The sequence below is a fragment of the Anolis carolinensis genome, chromosome 3 (genome assembly GCF_035594765.1).
Source record: "Anolis carolinensis isolate JA03-04 chromosome 3, rAnoCar3.1.pri, whole genome shotgun sequence".
NCBI classification, from domain to species: Eukaryota; Metazoa; Chordata; class Lepidosauria; order Squamata; family Dactyloidae; genus Anolis; species Anolis carolinensis.
In genome coordinates this window covers 186,315,260-186,329,988 of record NC_085843.1, presented here as the reverse complement: position 1 = coordinate 186,329,988, position 14,729 = coordinate 186,315,260, and the positions used below count along the sequence as shown (strand labels likewise).

The following is a 14,729-nucleotide window of genomic DNA, read 5'->3' as shown; positions in this document are numbered from 1 at the left end:
CGTTCATTTTCCGATACCAATTCAAGGTGCAGACCATCATTTATAAAGCCCTAAACGGTTTGGGACCCACCTACCTTCGTGACCGTATCTCCTACCATAAACCTGCCCGATCTCTTCGATCATCAGGGGAGGCCCTTCTGTCGCCACTGCCTATATCCCAGACCCGCCTTGTGGGAACAAGGGAGAGGGCCTTTTCTGCTGTGGCCCCCCGATTATGGAACTCGCTGCCCATTGAAATCAGGCAAGCCCCCACTCTTTTAGCCTTTAGGAAAGACTTTTCCGGTGTGCTTTCGGAGAGTAACTGTTAGGCACTTCTTTTGTTACTCCCCCCAACATCTATCCCCTAGACTGTTTTTTATCTTATGTCCCCGTTCCCCGTGGTTTTTATTCTTATCTTTTTCTCACCCCAAGTTTTAACTGAGTGTTCATGCGGCCCGCCCTGTTATATTGCTTTTGTGATTTTGTGTTGTACTGTATATGACTATTTATTGTATTGTTTAACTGTATTATGATATGCTGTTTTTATATTTTGCTATATTGTATTGTCCTGGGCATGGCCCCATGTAAGCCGCCCCGAGTCCCCGTTGGGGAGATGGTGGCAGGGTATAAATAAAGTTTTATTATTATTATTATTATTATTATTATTATTATTATTATTATTATTATAGTATTATGGCAAAGCCTCTATACACTCCTTGACGTCCACCAATCTGCTCACAGTAAGGAAGAGCTTTGTAGTAAAGAGTGTGTCCAGCAGCACACATTTCCTCCCCTGTACTCTAGCTAGTGTTAAGTGTTGAAGAAAGAGAAACAGTGGGAGTTTTTCTTTATGTTCTCTACAGTTTAGAGCAACTCTGTTGCTTCCACCCTAAGAAGTGAGGATGTGTTGGTGATGAGCATAAATAGAAACTGACTAGTAATCTAATCCAACATATATGGGTCTTACTTATACATGATTGTCATTCATATCAAATAGCAACCAACCATTCCTCTGTGAACAATATGCAACCATATGCATGCATTGATGTTATGATTATTCATGGTACCACCATAACTGGGGAGGAGAAGTGCCTTTCCCCGTTTTCTCTATTGAGAAAACCTTATCTCTATAAATAAAGTGTAACCTTGATGGAAGATGATTGCAGTGAACTACTACTGAATAGATTAAATCTGCATGTATTTCACAATAAAACCCAATGTAGAATTCTAATCAAAGTAGTCAGGAAATAAAAGGCCTTGTTTCTAGACTGATGCAGCGTACTGTGTGCTTGCTCATCCCTCTGTCTAATGAGTCTCTGGGACCCTTCCTGACCTCTTACTTTCTCTATTCCAGGGCCATGTAATCCTCCTGCCTCGTTTGGATTTCTCATCTTAGCAGTGCTTCAAATCTTCCTTCTTCCCCTTGCTCCTTCCCTGTCATCACTGCACTTGACCCATTCTTCCAGAATGTCCCAGGCTGGAGCTCTCATGTGTTTTCATCCTGAGGGAGACCACATCATGTCACCTCAGCACTTTGCCCGAGAACTGGAGAAGAAGCCATGTCTGTCACCTTCCAAGAATGCCAATCCTGCGGCCTTTATCCCCCAACGCTGTCTCACACCCAATCTCAATGCTGGCAGAATTCACCTACTCCGCAAGGGACTGACTCCAGAGGCCAGGCGATCCCAACTGGGGATGTATAATAGCACAGGTTCCCTCATCCGGAAGGTCACAGAGATAGGGTACCTTGGCAATGGCAGCTGTCCCAGCTCAGGAAGGGTGACAGCTCCATGCACGCCACTGAGAAGCAGGCCTCCATCATCCCTTTGCTCCCCAGGTAGTCGCACTCCCTTGGTGGCCCCAATTTCTGGTGGCCAGAGCTCAGTAGTGACTTTCCGCTTTATTGAAAAGGCCAATGTAAAAACTTTGAATGGCCTCCCATTACTAGGGTCCAGGAAGGAAACTGGACTGACCAGGAGCCTGGAGTATGGGGAGGCCCCTCATTTCGGCTCCTACAAGCAAGGCAGTCATTGTCCCACTGTTCAAAATCATTGTTCCCCACAGCACAAAGTCACAGTATCTCTAGAACCTGTTGCCCTAGATACAAACCAAAGTTTCAGACAGAAAACAAATGAATACAGTTTGGCCATTTCTGGCTCTACAGATGAGCAGGTCCCAGTTGCCTTCACCCACAGTTGTAAAGGAAAGGAACATGTTGGTCAAAAGTTGAAGCTGGAGACATCTGCTTCAGACCCTTTGTTGGCTGGAAATAGGTTCCTTTCAGGTGCACAATCTTCTTTGAGCCTGGGCAATGGAAGCCCACATCCTCTCAATGCCAGCAGTCTTTCCAGTTCTCTCACCAATGGAATGAGCAGCCCTTCTAATGATATCTCATTGTTGAGGAGAGGCCCACAGAGTGGGAACTCACAATACCAGGTATGTTCTTCCCAGGAATGGTGTCTTCCCTGTTCACCCCTAAATTAACACACATTACACCTAACTAAGGATCCTTCCAAATAAAGCTCTCTTTTGTTTTTTGTAGGGAAACTCATGGACATATTCCCGAGAGAGCTCTGCTCATGCCCAGCGCATTGCTAAAGCCAAATGGGAATTTTTCTATGGCTCACTGGATTCTCCAGGGACAGGTAATGAGTTCATTAGTAGTATTGTCAGGACTTAAGATTCACCGCCTGAAAACTTAATTCCATAATCCCACAACCAATGATTAATATAGATGTAATTCTACATTTGGACATGGGACATTAATTAAGGAACGGACAGCATATTTTTCAAATACTAATAGTGCAGATACTTGAGACAATGCACATTTATGTCTTAGATAACAAATGCAAAACTATATCCAGATCAGAACTGGGCAGCTGGTTGAAAACAGTAGTCTGAAATTCAGTAATGAATAAATGTAGAGTACATCAGAAGTGGAAATTGAAACATATGTAAACTCTGTAGATTTTCTGAGAAGAATATAAAGAGACTAGTTGGGGATATGTAATACATTTTATTTGGGAAATTTAAAAATGCTTGGGATCAGTGGAATATTACAAAGCTTTTCTTTGTATGGGTAAGGCAGGTTCTCATGATGTTTTAGCTTTTCACAACAATTACAAGTCCTAAAGGCACTTCCAGAACTGTAGCCAAGGGAGGGGGGTTAGAGGTTCAACCCTCCCCCCAAATTTTTCAAGTTTTTAAAAAATGGTTTACTCATGAATTTTAACTGATTGACCAAATCCCCATGAATGTCCACTGAAGTTTATCGATAGAGCCTGATTTCTAAATTATTTTGCATTATGGAACTACTCTTTATGATCCGCTTTTAAAAAGGTAAATGAAAATTCTTCCAAAGATAAATTTTATATTTAGAATGGTACCACTACAAATTTCAGAAGAGGAATTAAACAAATGACAACAAATAATTAACAAATATTGCAATGGCAACATGAAAAACAGATTAAGTAAACAACTTTGGTCACAGAAGGTAGGAGGTCTTGCACTCCCCAACATTAAAAAATACTACGAAGCAAACAGGATGAGACTAGTTATAGAAGGGATGACAAATAAGGAGGACTTGGAATGGTTGGAGGAAGGTTCGAGTGAAGTAGAGGAAAAAATTTGGAACATTTTTTAAGGATTTAAAAAGGAAAGAAATTAAGGGAGTAAAAAACCCAATGTTGAGAAGCGTGCTAAAAATTTGGAATAGATAAAAGAAAGTATTATTGTCACCAATAATAATAGATAGGAAATTCCCAAAAAATCTAAAAAATACACTGGATAAAAAATTAAGAGAGAAGAATATAGACAAAATTAGAGATTGGATAAAAACGGACATGAAGAAAGAAACTATACTGAGAGAATTTAGAGATATTAAATTCTCATGGTTCCAATGTTTACAGCTAGAACAATCGTCCAAGAACTGGATAAAAAATAATGGGGAAGGAGGCAATCCTACACAATTTGAACAAATGATACAAAAGGAAAGAGCAATGGAAGTACACCATAGGATGAAAGGAATAACCAGTAAATTGTATATTAATTGAAATCAAGGGGGAAAACTTAAAGGATGCATTATTAAGAGAGATATGGGAGAAAGATTTAGGGATTAGGATAAGCGAAGTGGATTGGATACAGTTATGGAATCAAAGACATTTAAGGAACCTATCGATACGTGTTAAAGAAAATTATTATAAACTGGTTTGGAAATGGTATTTAACACCAGTAAAGATAGCAAACATTGATACAAATGCTACAAAAATTTGTTGGAGAGGTTGCCAGGAGGTGGGTACATATATACATATGTGGTGGCAATATAAATATGTAAATGTATTTTGGGGAAAAGTATTTAGAGAAATAGAAGCTATAATGGATAAGAAGATAGGAAAAAGTGCAAGTATTGCCTTGTTGTCATTATGTAATGTCAAGAATTTGAGGGGAAAAAAACAGAGAAGGATGCAATAAATAATATGTTAACTGCAGCAAGGCTATTGATAGCAAGGAACTGGAAAGGTAAAATAAACATACAAATAGAAGAATGGTATAAAGAACTATGGAAATTAGCAATAAACGATAAGTTAACATGTAGATTAAGAGTTAGGAAAGGGGTATGGAAGGAAAATGACTTTGACGAGGTTTGGGGAAAATTTATTGAGAAGGGTTTAAAAGAAGCAGATGGGAAATTACCTCCACAAGAAGAAATTGTATTTTGGAAAGAGAATGTAAATTGAAATGGCTCGGGAGGGGGGGGGGGGGCACAGAGGTGAAAAGAAACAGCATACAATATATATATTTATATAGTTGATGCAATGAATTAAGAATGAAATAGAGTATTGAAGGTATTGATGTATGGATGTATTTTAATAAAACTAATAAAAAAGAAGTGCCCTGGGCACTTCTAACATCCTGCTTATTCAGATGCTGCTATATGCTTAGTAGAATAGAGAGGGGTGCTCTGTTGCCCTAAAATATTCTTCGCAATGTTTAGATAGGTGCTGTAAGTAAGATTAACTATGAGCAAATGTTAAGCATGAGGCTGGAATCCTACCTAGCAAACAGAAAAAAGAAAGGAGAGCAAGGCAGAAGATAATTTGCAGGCTGTCCTCTTAAGCAGAAGCACTTGAGGTAAAGGTAAAACAAATGTATACTGCCATACAAAACAGCAGATTGGAAAGTTTCTCTGCATGAGTAAGAGTTCTATTTGTGGGTAATTCCTCTATTTCTGCTTTGCTTCTAGTGCTTCTAGAAGGAACTCATGCAAAAAATAGAACAAAAAAGCTGGTTAAGAATACTTCCAGACAGCTCCTGGCATCAGGTGGCATTTTACTTGTAGACAGCTTCTGGCAGTAGGTGACATTTTGCATAAAATCTGGCCACCCAGGCAGCATGATACTTTTGTCTTGAGGGTAAGGAAGGCAACAAATTCTTGTTCATCATAAGCTCAGCTACACTGTTGCTGGCAGAGGGGAGGTATCAGTAGAGTTCTTTTTTCCCCCTGGTTTTTCCTCAGTGAATCTTTTTCCTTCTTTCAATCCCCAGTCCCAAGGTTTTACCCACTTACTTGAAATTGATGGGATTAAATAAATTAAATATGTTTTGTCTCTCATCTAAATTTCTCCCCATGATGCGAGACTGGCTCCGAATCTCGCTATCTTTTACATTTCAAAAGATTAGAAGAATTCGTGTCTACTTAGAAATAAGTCACTTTCGCAACCTATACAGAGGTGGATCTTGGATTGGCTCTCAGGGCAGGTTAACCTGTAAATTGGACCTTCAATTGGAATTATAGAGTGAATCTTTTTCTTAGAAGTGGGAGCAACACTGATGACTTCAGAGGCAAATTTCCAAGTCATCCTATGACTCCAGGCAAGCATTCTTTGGACCATAAAATGTTCAGTTTGGAGCATTAAAATTATTTGGCTCCAGAGCTTTTTCTTTCTGCTATTGCCGGTTAGTTGCCTTTTGAAAAATCTGCCAATTCTTGTCTGGGAAGAGAGTCTCTCCCTTTGCCCACTTGTACCCTTTGGCAGGCTCCCTTGGGGAGTTGTTTTTTGATTGCCAAAACCCTGAGATTTCCTTATCATTCCCACCTCAGCAGCAGCAAGCTAATAGCTCTACAATATTGCCATGTACTCCAGATCTTCCGGCTCATTATAGGAATGGAGAGAGAAAGGTTACAAAATCAATTCCCAATTTATCTTATTTTCTGCTTGTTTTCAGTTAATTTTTGAAAACGTAAGAGGAGATGTTTTGAAGTATAATGCTACTCCCAAGGCAGACTGGGGCATTTTAAGAGTAAAAATTTCATTTAATTTTGTGTGTTGGGGGACTTTAAAGTCTTGGGGTACAAAAAGAGTGTTTCTTCCTCAACACCTTTTATACAGAACTTTATCACCAAGCCTTATTAAAATGGTGGAGCTAGTAGTGGTAGTAAAAGACTCTGCTTTCCTTTCTCCTAAATTTTTCCTTCATTCGCTTTGCTATTTTTACTGGATACATATTACACAGCCTGATGTTGTGGATGTCATGTGCAAAAGCAGAGAAAACCAGTATTTGTTAAGAAGGATTGAGGTTTTTCTTGGTTTTGGTAATTTGGGATTTCTGTGCTGCAGGAGTATCACCTCAGAATAAACCTGATCCTCTACCTCATCTCCTTAAGAAATCCAGCCAACCAGTGCAACTGAAACAAGACTGGGTGCATCCAGAACATAACTTGTGTCACGTAGAGGTAGAAATTGAGATGGCCCCACCAAGTAGTACAAACCCTGGAGACTGTGAAACTGGAATTATCCGCAGAACACTGAAATATTCAGAAACTGACCTGGATTCTGTCCCGTTGCGATGCTACCATGAAACCAACATTGATGACATCTTGGCTGAAAAAGATGAAGTGGATTCAGCCATTGAGAGTCAGAAGGACAGCGAGAGCAATCCGAGTTTCACAGGAATATTGGGGAAAGGAAATACTGTTCCGGAGGACCAGTTGATTCAGCACACTAAGGAAGAGGAAAACAGCAAGTGTTTAAGGAATAAGATCCTAGACATTGAAAGTGATGATGTATTTGAAGTTACACAGCAGCAGCATGAGAGGTAAGGATTATCTTGAATGGACAGTACTTAACATCTCATTCTCAATTAGTAATGGTGCCTATCTTCTATTTGTTTTTTACATGCCCAGATAACAACAGAAATAGGGAATTCTTTGGATTCAGAATAACAGAGCTGGTTATGCAGGGCAATTTAATACCTATTAGGATAGGACTGAGTCTGGCCAATACCCCTCTGGGACATCGTATCTTCTGCTAAAACCTATGTCAATGATCCTTGTTTTGCTGAAGAGCTGCTAATGAGATTACTCAATGTCTCGGTTGGTCTAAGATTTGCTTGGCCAAACATTTCATGTTCTCTCGAAGAGCTCATAAACTTCCACCATTAATATTAAATTCTGTGTTTTCTACCTCATATTTGCATGCAATTCTACTATCATGCAGTTCCTGTTATGTTTGTTTCAATTTTGTATCTATTCTAACCAATAGTGCTACTATCTTTCACTTCTTTCCTGCACCCCACTGTAATAACATAGGACTGCATCCTATAATTACCTGCATTTATTCCTGTGAAATCACCAAACATGTGCCAACCTCCATAAAAGCAAAAGTATTTATTACACTCTGTGAGCAGTTTGGCAGTTAAGAGTCTTTTTAGAGGCCCTAATGTTCTTCCCATAGGACTTTGCATGGATAATGGTCACTATACATTGATATTCTGGTTAGTCTTTTTAGCGCTCACAGAGAAACCTGAATAATTCATGGGAAAACAAAAGATGGAAGGTCATTCTCTTCATATCCTTTTGTATTCCTTTGCGTGTACACACACACACACACAAGCACGCACACGCACACACAAAGTGTAATGTATTCTGTTGTCTTTTTTGGAATGGATGAATCTCCACAGTCCAGCTTTTACACCATGCTCTGTTAAAACAAAAATGTATAGTCAGCAGAGATTTTTTTTTCCTAGCCATGTTTCTTGCATCACTGCAGAATAGCTGATCCTAATGGCTGTGAAGATCTTCAAGCATCAGCAAGGGTGCCTTTGCTTCTGACAAAACTATTTGTGTAAACACCATCCTGAGGATCCTAATCCCGGTAGTCCTGGTAGTCCCTTCTTAGCCATCAGCATCTACAGCTTTGATTTGTTGAGGCTTCTTTCTTACCCTAGCAACTACACAAATATACAGGTTGCTTTCTTTCTTTCTTTCCTTTCTTTCTTATTTATTTATTATTTACTGCATTTATATTCCGCCCTTCTCACGCCAAAGGGGACTCAGGGTGGTTCACAAAAGAGACACAATTCGATGCCACATATACATACATACATAAGTAAAACCAACATTTAAATTAAAACCAATAATTAAAAACATATCAATCATAAGACAGTTAGAATGATGGTAACTGCCATCAAGCAACCCGATTAGAAGTTGAGCCTCCTTTATCCTAAATGCCTGGGACCAGAAATGTTTCATCCCCTCTATATTTTTTAATAGAAGTAGCATAGCATATACTGGTCCATGAGGTCACGAAGAGTCAGAGACAACTGAGTGAATGAACACACACACACCCAGCATATACTGTATTTACAGGGCTGGAGAAACAAAAGAAAGGCGTGGACTTGTGCTGAGCACCACAACCATTTCAAAAATTCTCAGTCTCTCTCCAGACATGCATCTCTCATATGCAACACAAGTATCGAACAAATGCGAAACAAGGCTGGAGAGAGATCTATGAACAGGCAAGAATCCAAGTGGCTTTCTTTGCCACTTTCTTGTTTCTCTCTTCTGCACAGCTCAATTCATCTAGAAACATGGTATTGCTTATCCATCCCTATCATCCACCCATCTCCTTAGTCTGTGCAAATAAAATCTCTCCCTCCCCTAATTATTGAGTTGTCCCTGTCCCAGTTTCAATCTGCTGTTCGTGATCAGATTATGAACAAAAGAAACATCCCTTCAGCTTTCAGTGACATTCTTTTTCCTCCCCATAAACACTTACTAGAACTCTTTATAGCAAGATGATGCCGTCTTTTTCTGGCATAACTTTGTACTATCTTAATGTGAGTCAGCATACTTACCAAAAGGACAGGTGGGTACTGAATAAAAATTGTTGTTGCTGTTGTTTTTATTCCTCCTACTACTACTACTATTACTGTGATCAGGAAAAAAGAGAGTGGGGCAGTGCTTGTCTCTTTGTAACAAACCTCTCTTTCTTTCTCTTCTTAACCATACATCTCCAGGATCATCAACAGAGAAGCCCATGGGTTGCTCAAGTCCCCTGTTCCCTTCCTTCTTGGGCACAGCTTATCCAGGGATGGCATGGATTCATTCAGCAGACATTTTGAGAGCATCATGGAGTCCCACCGAGCCAAAGGGACGTCTTACACCAGCCTAGATTCCATTGACATCCTGTCCTCCCCAGCTCACACACATAGTGGGACATACTTCACTTTTGATCTCCCTACTCTTACCCCAGAAATACAAGAGCAAATTCGAGATAGTGCCAAACTTATTGAACAAAACTTTGCCCCACTGGCCCCTGTAGAACCAGATTCTGGAACCAGCTCTGCCACTGATGCTCCCTGGACTGAGCGGGAAGAGGAGCCACGAGGAGGAAGAAAAGGTGTCTTGCAGAGTCCCTGCCATTCTGAGGACAGCTTGGGAATCCCCCTGGCCTCCATCTTAAGGTGAGTGGAAAAGGCTAATTATAGGTAGAGAATTCCTGATCTTTTCATTCAGGATTCCAGAATATACTCATTTTCCCCACATCCTAGCAATGTAAGATGGAAATCATTATAGAACATAGATTCAGCAGCGTCCTTCTGGTTTATTTCCATTCTACTAGAAAGAAAAATAAGTAATATGAGGAGCTACCACATGCCTTTGAGTCCTATCCCTTTGGTTTTTTAGCTTTGCAAGTGGACATGTGGTAATCTGAAGGGATGCTCTTTTCAAAGTGGAAGTGGGTTGCCTGTGCCAAAATGTACAGTTCTGTTCCAAATGTTCATGCTGTTCAATTTAAACTGTGAAAAGTAACATTTCAAAAGGAGTGATAAGACCTTTATGATTTTTACAAAGACATTTACTTCCTACTTTATCATTTTTTCCAAGATGTTTTGAAAAATATTGTTTGCACAATCCAGTGTTGTCCTGGTTCCATTTTTTAAACTTGAAAGGATGTTGCTTTAAAAAAAAACACACACACACACAGTTGTTTCTATGCACCAAAGTGTGTGCAAAGACTTTTGAAAAATCTGTTGCTTTGACTAAATTTTTCAAACCTAGAAACCTACTCTTTGAAAACACCTTCATCATTTACAGAAATATGATCAAACATGATGAGCACTTTTTAAGAGATGAAAACATGATAGAATTTCCCTCCTCTCCATTTCATTTCAACAGTAAAAGTAATCAAGATTCTATACAAATCAAAATTGCATATTTTAGTTCAAACTAATAAGAATAAGAAAACTACTTTACAGAGTACAGCAACTATTTATATAGTATCCAATGTACGTGGTGCTTTGCGATAATACAAGCAAAAACAATGGATCCTGCTGAAGGTAAAAATAAATTAATTGTGCTGATTATTCCTTTTATGTGAAGTTGCTCAAATGAGAATGAGAAAAGTTGTTATTTTGAGCCTCTAGCTCTCAGTAATAGCATTTTTACCATATAAAAACTGGTGTGAAGTTTGTACAAGCTGTTGTCTGGTAAAGATAATGAAACCTGGAAGTTTTAACAATGCGAATTCTGTGAACAACAACAGCAGCCTCCAAAATTATTCCCTTCACTCTCTACCTTACCTTTCCTGGAGCCAGCATAAAATAGCTTGGCAAAAAAGAGAAAAATATTGAAATATTTGTTGTACAAAAATGCTTTTCGTCTCCCCAAGAAGCTAGGTTTTCATGTCTGTGTACAAGAGCCAATGTGGTGTGGTAGTTTGAGCATTGGACTCGGACTTTAGAGTCCAGCTCTCAAATCCCTGCTTGGCCATGAAAACCCACTGGGTAACACTAGGCCTCAGAGGAAGGTAAAGGCAAACTCTCTCTGAGACAAGCCCATGACAAGTTCATCTTAGGCTCACCAAAATGACTTAAAAGCACATAACAATGCCTGTATGGATCTCCCACTGTACTCTGAAAAGTGGGTAGAAAATGTGGTAAGGCTCTTTCTAAGTCTGAAATGGAGAATACATGACCCTTTAAATGTAGTTTGAGTGAAATGTTCAGCACAGCTACAGATGAAGGAATGTGGGTTTTACAGTCAAAACGCATCTGCAACACTGCATATTCACCATCCCTATTTTGCCCTACATTTGATGATTTAATCAATATTTGCACAAGCCTGAAGCACATCACTTGTATTTGTATGCATCTGTAAAAAATGTTTCATAGTAGGCATTGATGGAACCGGTCAGCTCTGGTACTAAAGGGAAGGGTTTTATTTTTATTATTATTCTGGTATCACATTCTCAACATAAAACCTTCCTCCTTATAGCTGCTATTTAGTAAGAACCAGGAACTCAGATCTAGCTTCTCCCTTGAACGCTATGTTGCCTGAACTAACTCTTAGGTAAACAACTTGCCAATTACGTAATAGACACCCATGAAGTCATTTCCTTTCCCACAAATTCTCTCCTCAACTTTCCTTCTCTAACTGACCTTGAGGTCCTGCACTGTCCGAGTCAGGTTTTTCCCAGAGAGAACCATCATTTCTCTGACTTGAGTCTTCCCCACTTTGTGTCCCAGAAAATCTCACAGACGAATGGGTCGAGCCTGCATGGTGGGTCAGTATAAAAGGGCCCCTTGTTCATTATGGCTAATAACATTTCACAAAGGAAACTGACCACTTTGAGTCCAAAAGATAGAACAGAATCAAGCAGTTGAAAACACCACAAGGGCCAACCACTCCAACTTCCTTCAATGCAAGAATAAACCATCAAAATACTCCCAACAGATGGCCATCCAGCCTCTGTTTAAAAACCTCCAGAGAAGGAGACTTCATTGCACGCAATGCCACCATATTCCTCTGTTGAACGGCCCTTACCACTAGGAAGATTTTTCCTAATGTTTAGAAGGAATCTCTTTCCCTGTATTGTGAATCCGTTGCTCCATGTCTTAGTCTTTGGAAAAGCAGAAAACAATCTGGCTTCAATATGACATTTAAACATGGTTATAATCATGTCCCTTCATAATCTTATCTTCTTCAGTCTAAACATATTCAGCTCTCTAAGCCACTCATCATAGGGCCATTCTCTGGACACATTCCAGCTAGTCAATATAATTCTAGAATTTTAGGGCCCAGAACTGGACACATTATTCCAGATGAAGTCTGACTAAAGCAGAACAGAATGGTACTTATACTTCCCTCAATTTAGACATTTGACGATGTAGCCTAGAATCAATCTGGCTTTTTTAGCTGTCACATTTATTTATTACAATATTTCTCACCCAACAGGGGACTCAGGGCGGCTTACAATAAAACACACATATAGAACCTGTACAATACACTATAAATCAGTTAAAAATTAACTTACATAAAACATTCATAAAATGCATTATAAAATACAGATAGGCGTGTTCAAGTTTAAAAGACTGGGTCTGTCAATTGAGTTCCAGCGTACATAATAGTAATTAATGCTGCTGATTCTTATTCGAAGGCCTGGCCCCACAACCAAGTTTTAACCTTCCTACGGAAGGATAGGAGGGAGGGAGCCTGCCTGCCTTCAATGGGGAGGGCATTCCATAGGTGGGGAGCCACTACTGAAAAAGCCCTGTCTCTCGTCCCCATCAGCCTCACCTGTGAGGCTGACTGGACCGTGAACAGGGCCTCATCTGATGATCTTAAGCTTCGAGGTGGGTCGTAGCGGGAGACACATTCGGACAGATAAGCTGGTCCGGAACCGTTTAGAGCTTTATAGGCTAAAGCCAGCACCTTGAATTGTGCTCGGTAGCTAATCGGCAGCCAGTGGAGCTGGTGTAACAGAGGAGTAGTACGCTCCCTGTACGCCGCCCCAGTTATTAACCTGGCAGCCTCCCGTTGGACTAATTGAAGCTTCCGAACAGTCTTCAAAGGCAGCCCCACGTAGAGTGCATTGCAGTAGTCTAAACGGGATGTAGCGAGAGCATGGACCACCGTGACCAAGTCCGGCTTCCCAAGGTACGGTCGCAGCTGGCGCACAAGTTTTAACTGTGCGAAGGCTCCCCTAGCCACCGCTGAGACCTGGGGCTCCAGGCTCAACGATGAGTCTAGGATCACCCCCAGACTGCGAACCTGCCCCTTCAGGGGGAGTGTAACCCCATCCAGCACAGGCTGTAACCCTATACCCTGTTTGGCCTTCCGACTGACCAGGAGGACCTCTGTCTTGTCTGAATTCAATTTCAATTTGTTGGCCCTCATCCAGTCTGACACAGCAGCCAAGCACCGGTTCAGGACCTGAACAGCCTCCTTAGTGACAGGTGGGAAGGAGTGACAGAGCTGGACATCATCTGCGTACAGATGACACCGGACCCCGAAACTCCTGATGATCTCTCCCAGCGGCTTCATGTAGATGTTAAACAACATGGGAGACAACACAGGGCCCTGCGGGACCCCACAAGTCAATGGTTGTGGGGCCGAGCAGGTGTCCCCCAATGACACCATCTGGGACCGACCCTCCAGGAATGAGTGGAGCCACTGCAGAACAGTGCCTCCAAGTCCCATTCCCGCTAGGCGTCCCAGAAGGATACCATGATCGACGGTATCGAAGGCCGCTGAGAGGTCCAGCAGAACCAGCAGGGACACACTCCCCCTGTCCAGTTCCCGGCGCAGATCATTGACTAAGGCGACCAAAGCTGTCTCGGTACCATACCCCAGCCTGAAGCCAGACTGTGCCGGATCCAGAAAATCAGTGTCAACCAAGAATCCCTGGAGCTGCGAGGCAACCACATGTTCCAAGACCTTGCCCAAATAGGGGAGATTGGAGATAGGCCGAAAGTTTCCAAATTGAGTGGGATCCAGTGATGGCTTTCTCAACAGCGGCTTGATCTCAGCCATTTTTAGGCTCGCTGGAAACTTACCCTCCCAGAGGGAGGCATTCACCACCACCTTCACCCACTCGGCCAAACCCCCTCTGGCTTCTCTCACCAGCCAAGGATGGGCAGGGGTCTAGGATGCATGTGGTCGGTCTCGCCTCTCCAAGGAACTTGTCCACATCCTCGAGCTCAACCAATTGAAATGAATCCAACAAAACTGGATAAGCAGGTGCACTCAATACATCCTCAGAGACTGCCGTTAACATGGTGTCAAAGTCGGAACGGATCAGAGCGACTTTGTCCGCAAAGAACCGAGCAAATGCTTCACAGCGGGCTGCCGAGTTATCAGGGCTCCCACCTTGATTGGTGGGAGTTAACAACCCTCTGATGACACTGAACAGCGCCGCCGGACGGTTCTGTGCGGACGCAATGTTGGCCGCAAGGTGGACTCTCCTTGCGGCTTTGATTGCCGCGGCATATGCCCTAAGATAGGAGCCTAGCCGTGTTCAGTCTGACTCGTTATACTCTGATCGCCACACGCACCCTAGTTCCCTCTTCTTTCGCTTCATCGCTGCCAGCTCCTCAGTAAACCAAGGAGCTGGTTTAGCTCGGTTACTCGAGAGGGAACGCTCCGGAGCGATCGTGTCTATTGCCCTAGTCATCTCTCCATTCCAGAG

At 41.6% G+C, this 14,729-nt stretch overlaps 1 protein-coding gene across 3 annotated transcripts in view; it reads left to right on the top strand.

Annotated features, from left to right (window-relative positions):
• Positions 1–14,729, top strand: part of psd (pleckstrin and Sec7 domain containing) — a 128,872-nt gene that overhangs the window by 23,670 nt on the left and 90,473 nt on the right. For all 3 annotated transcript variants that reach the window (XM_008114227.3, XM_008114224.3, XM_008114225.3), the window contains 4 exons: positions 1,334–2,415; positions 2,522–2,624; positions 6,597–7,074; positions 9,277–9,723. In XM_008114227.3, the coding sequence (XP_008112434.2) occupies positions 1,334–2,415; positions 2,522–2,624; positions 6,597–7,074; positions 9,277–9,723 (2,110 nt within the window). The remainder of the gene's footprint in view (positions 1–1,333; positions 2,416–2,521; positions 2,625–6,596; positions 7,075–9,276; positions 9,724–14,729) is intronic.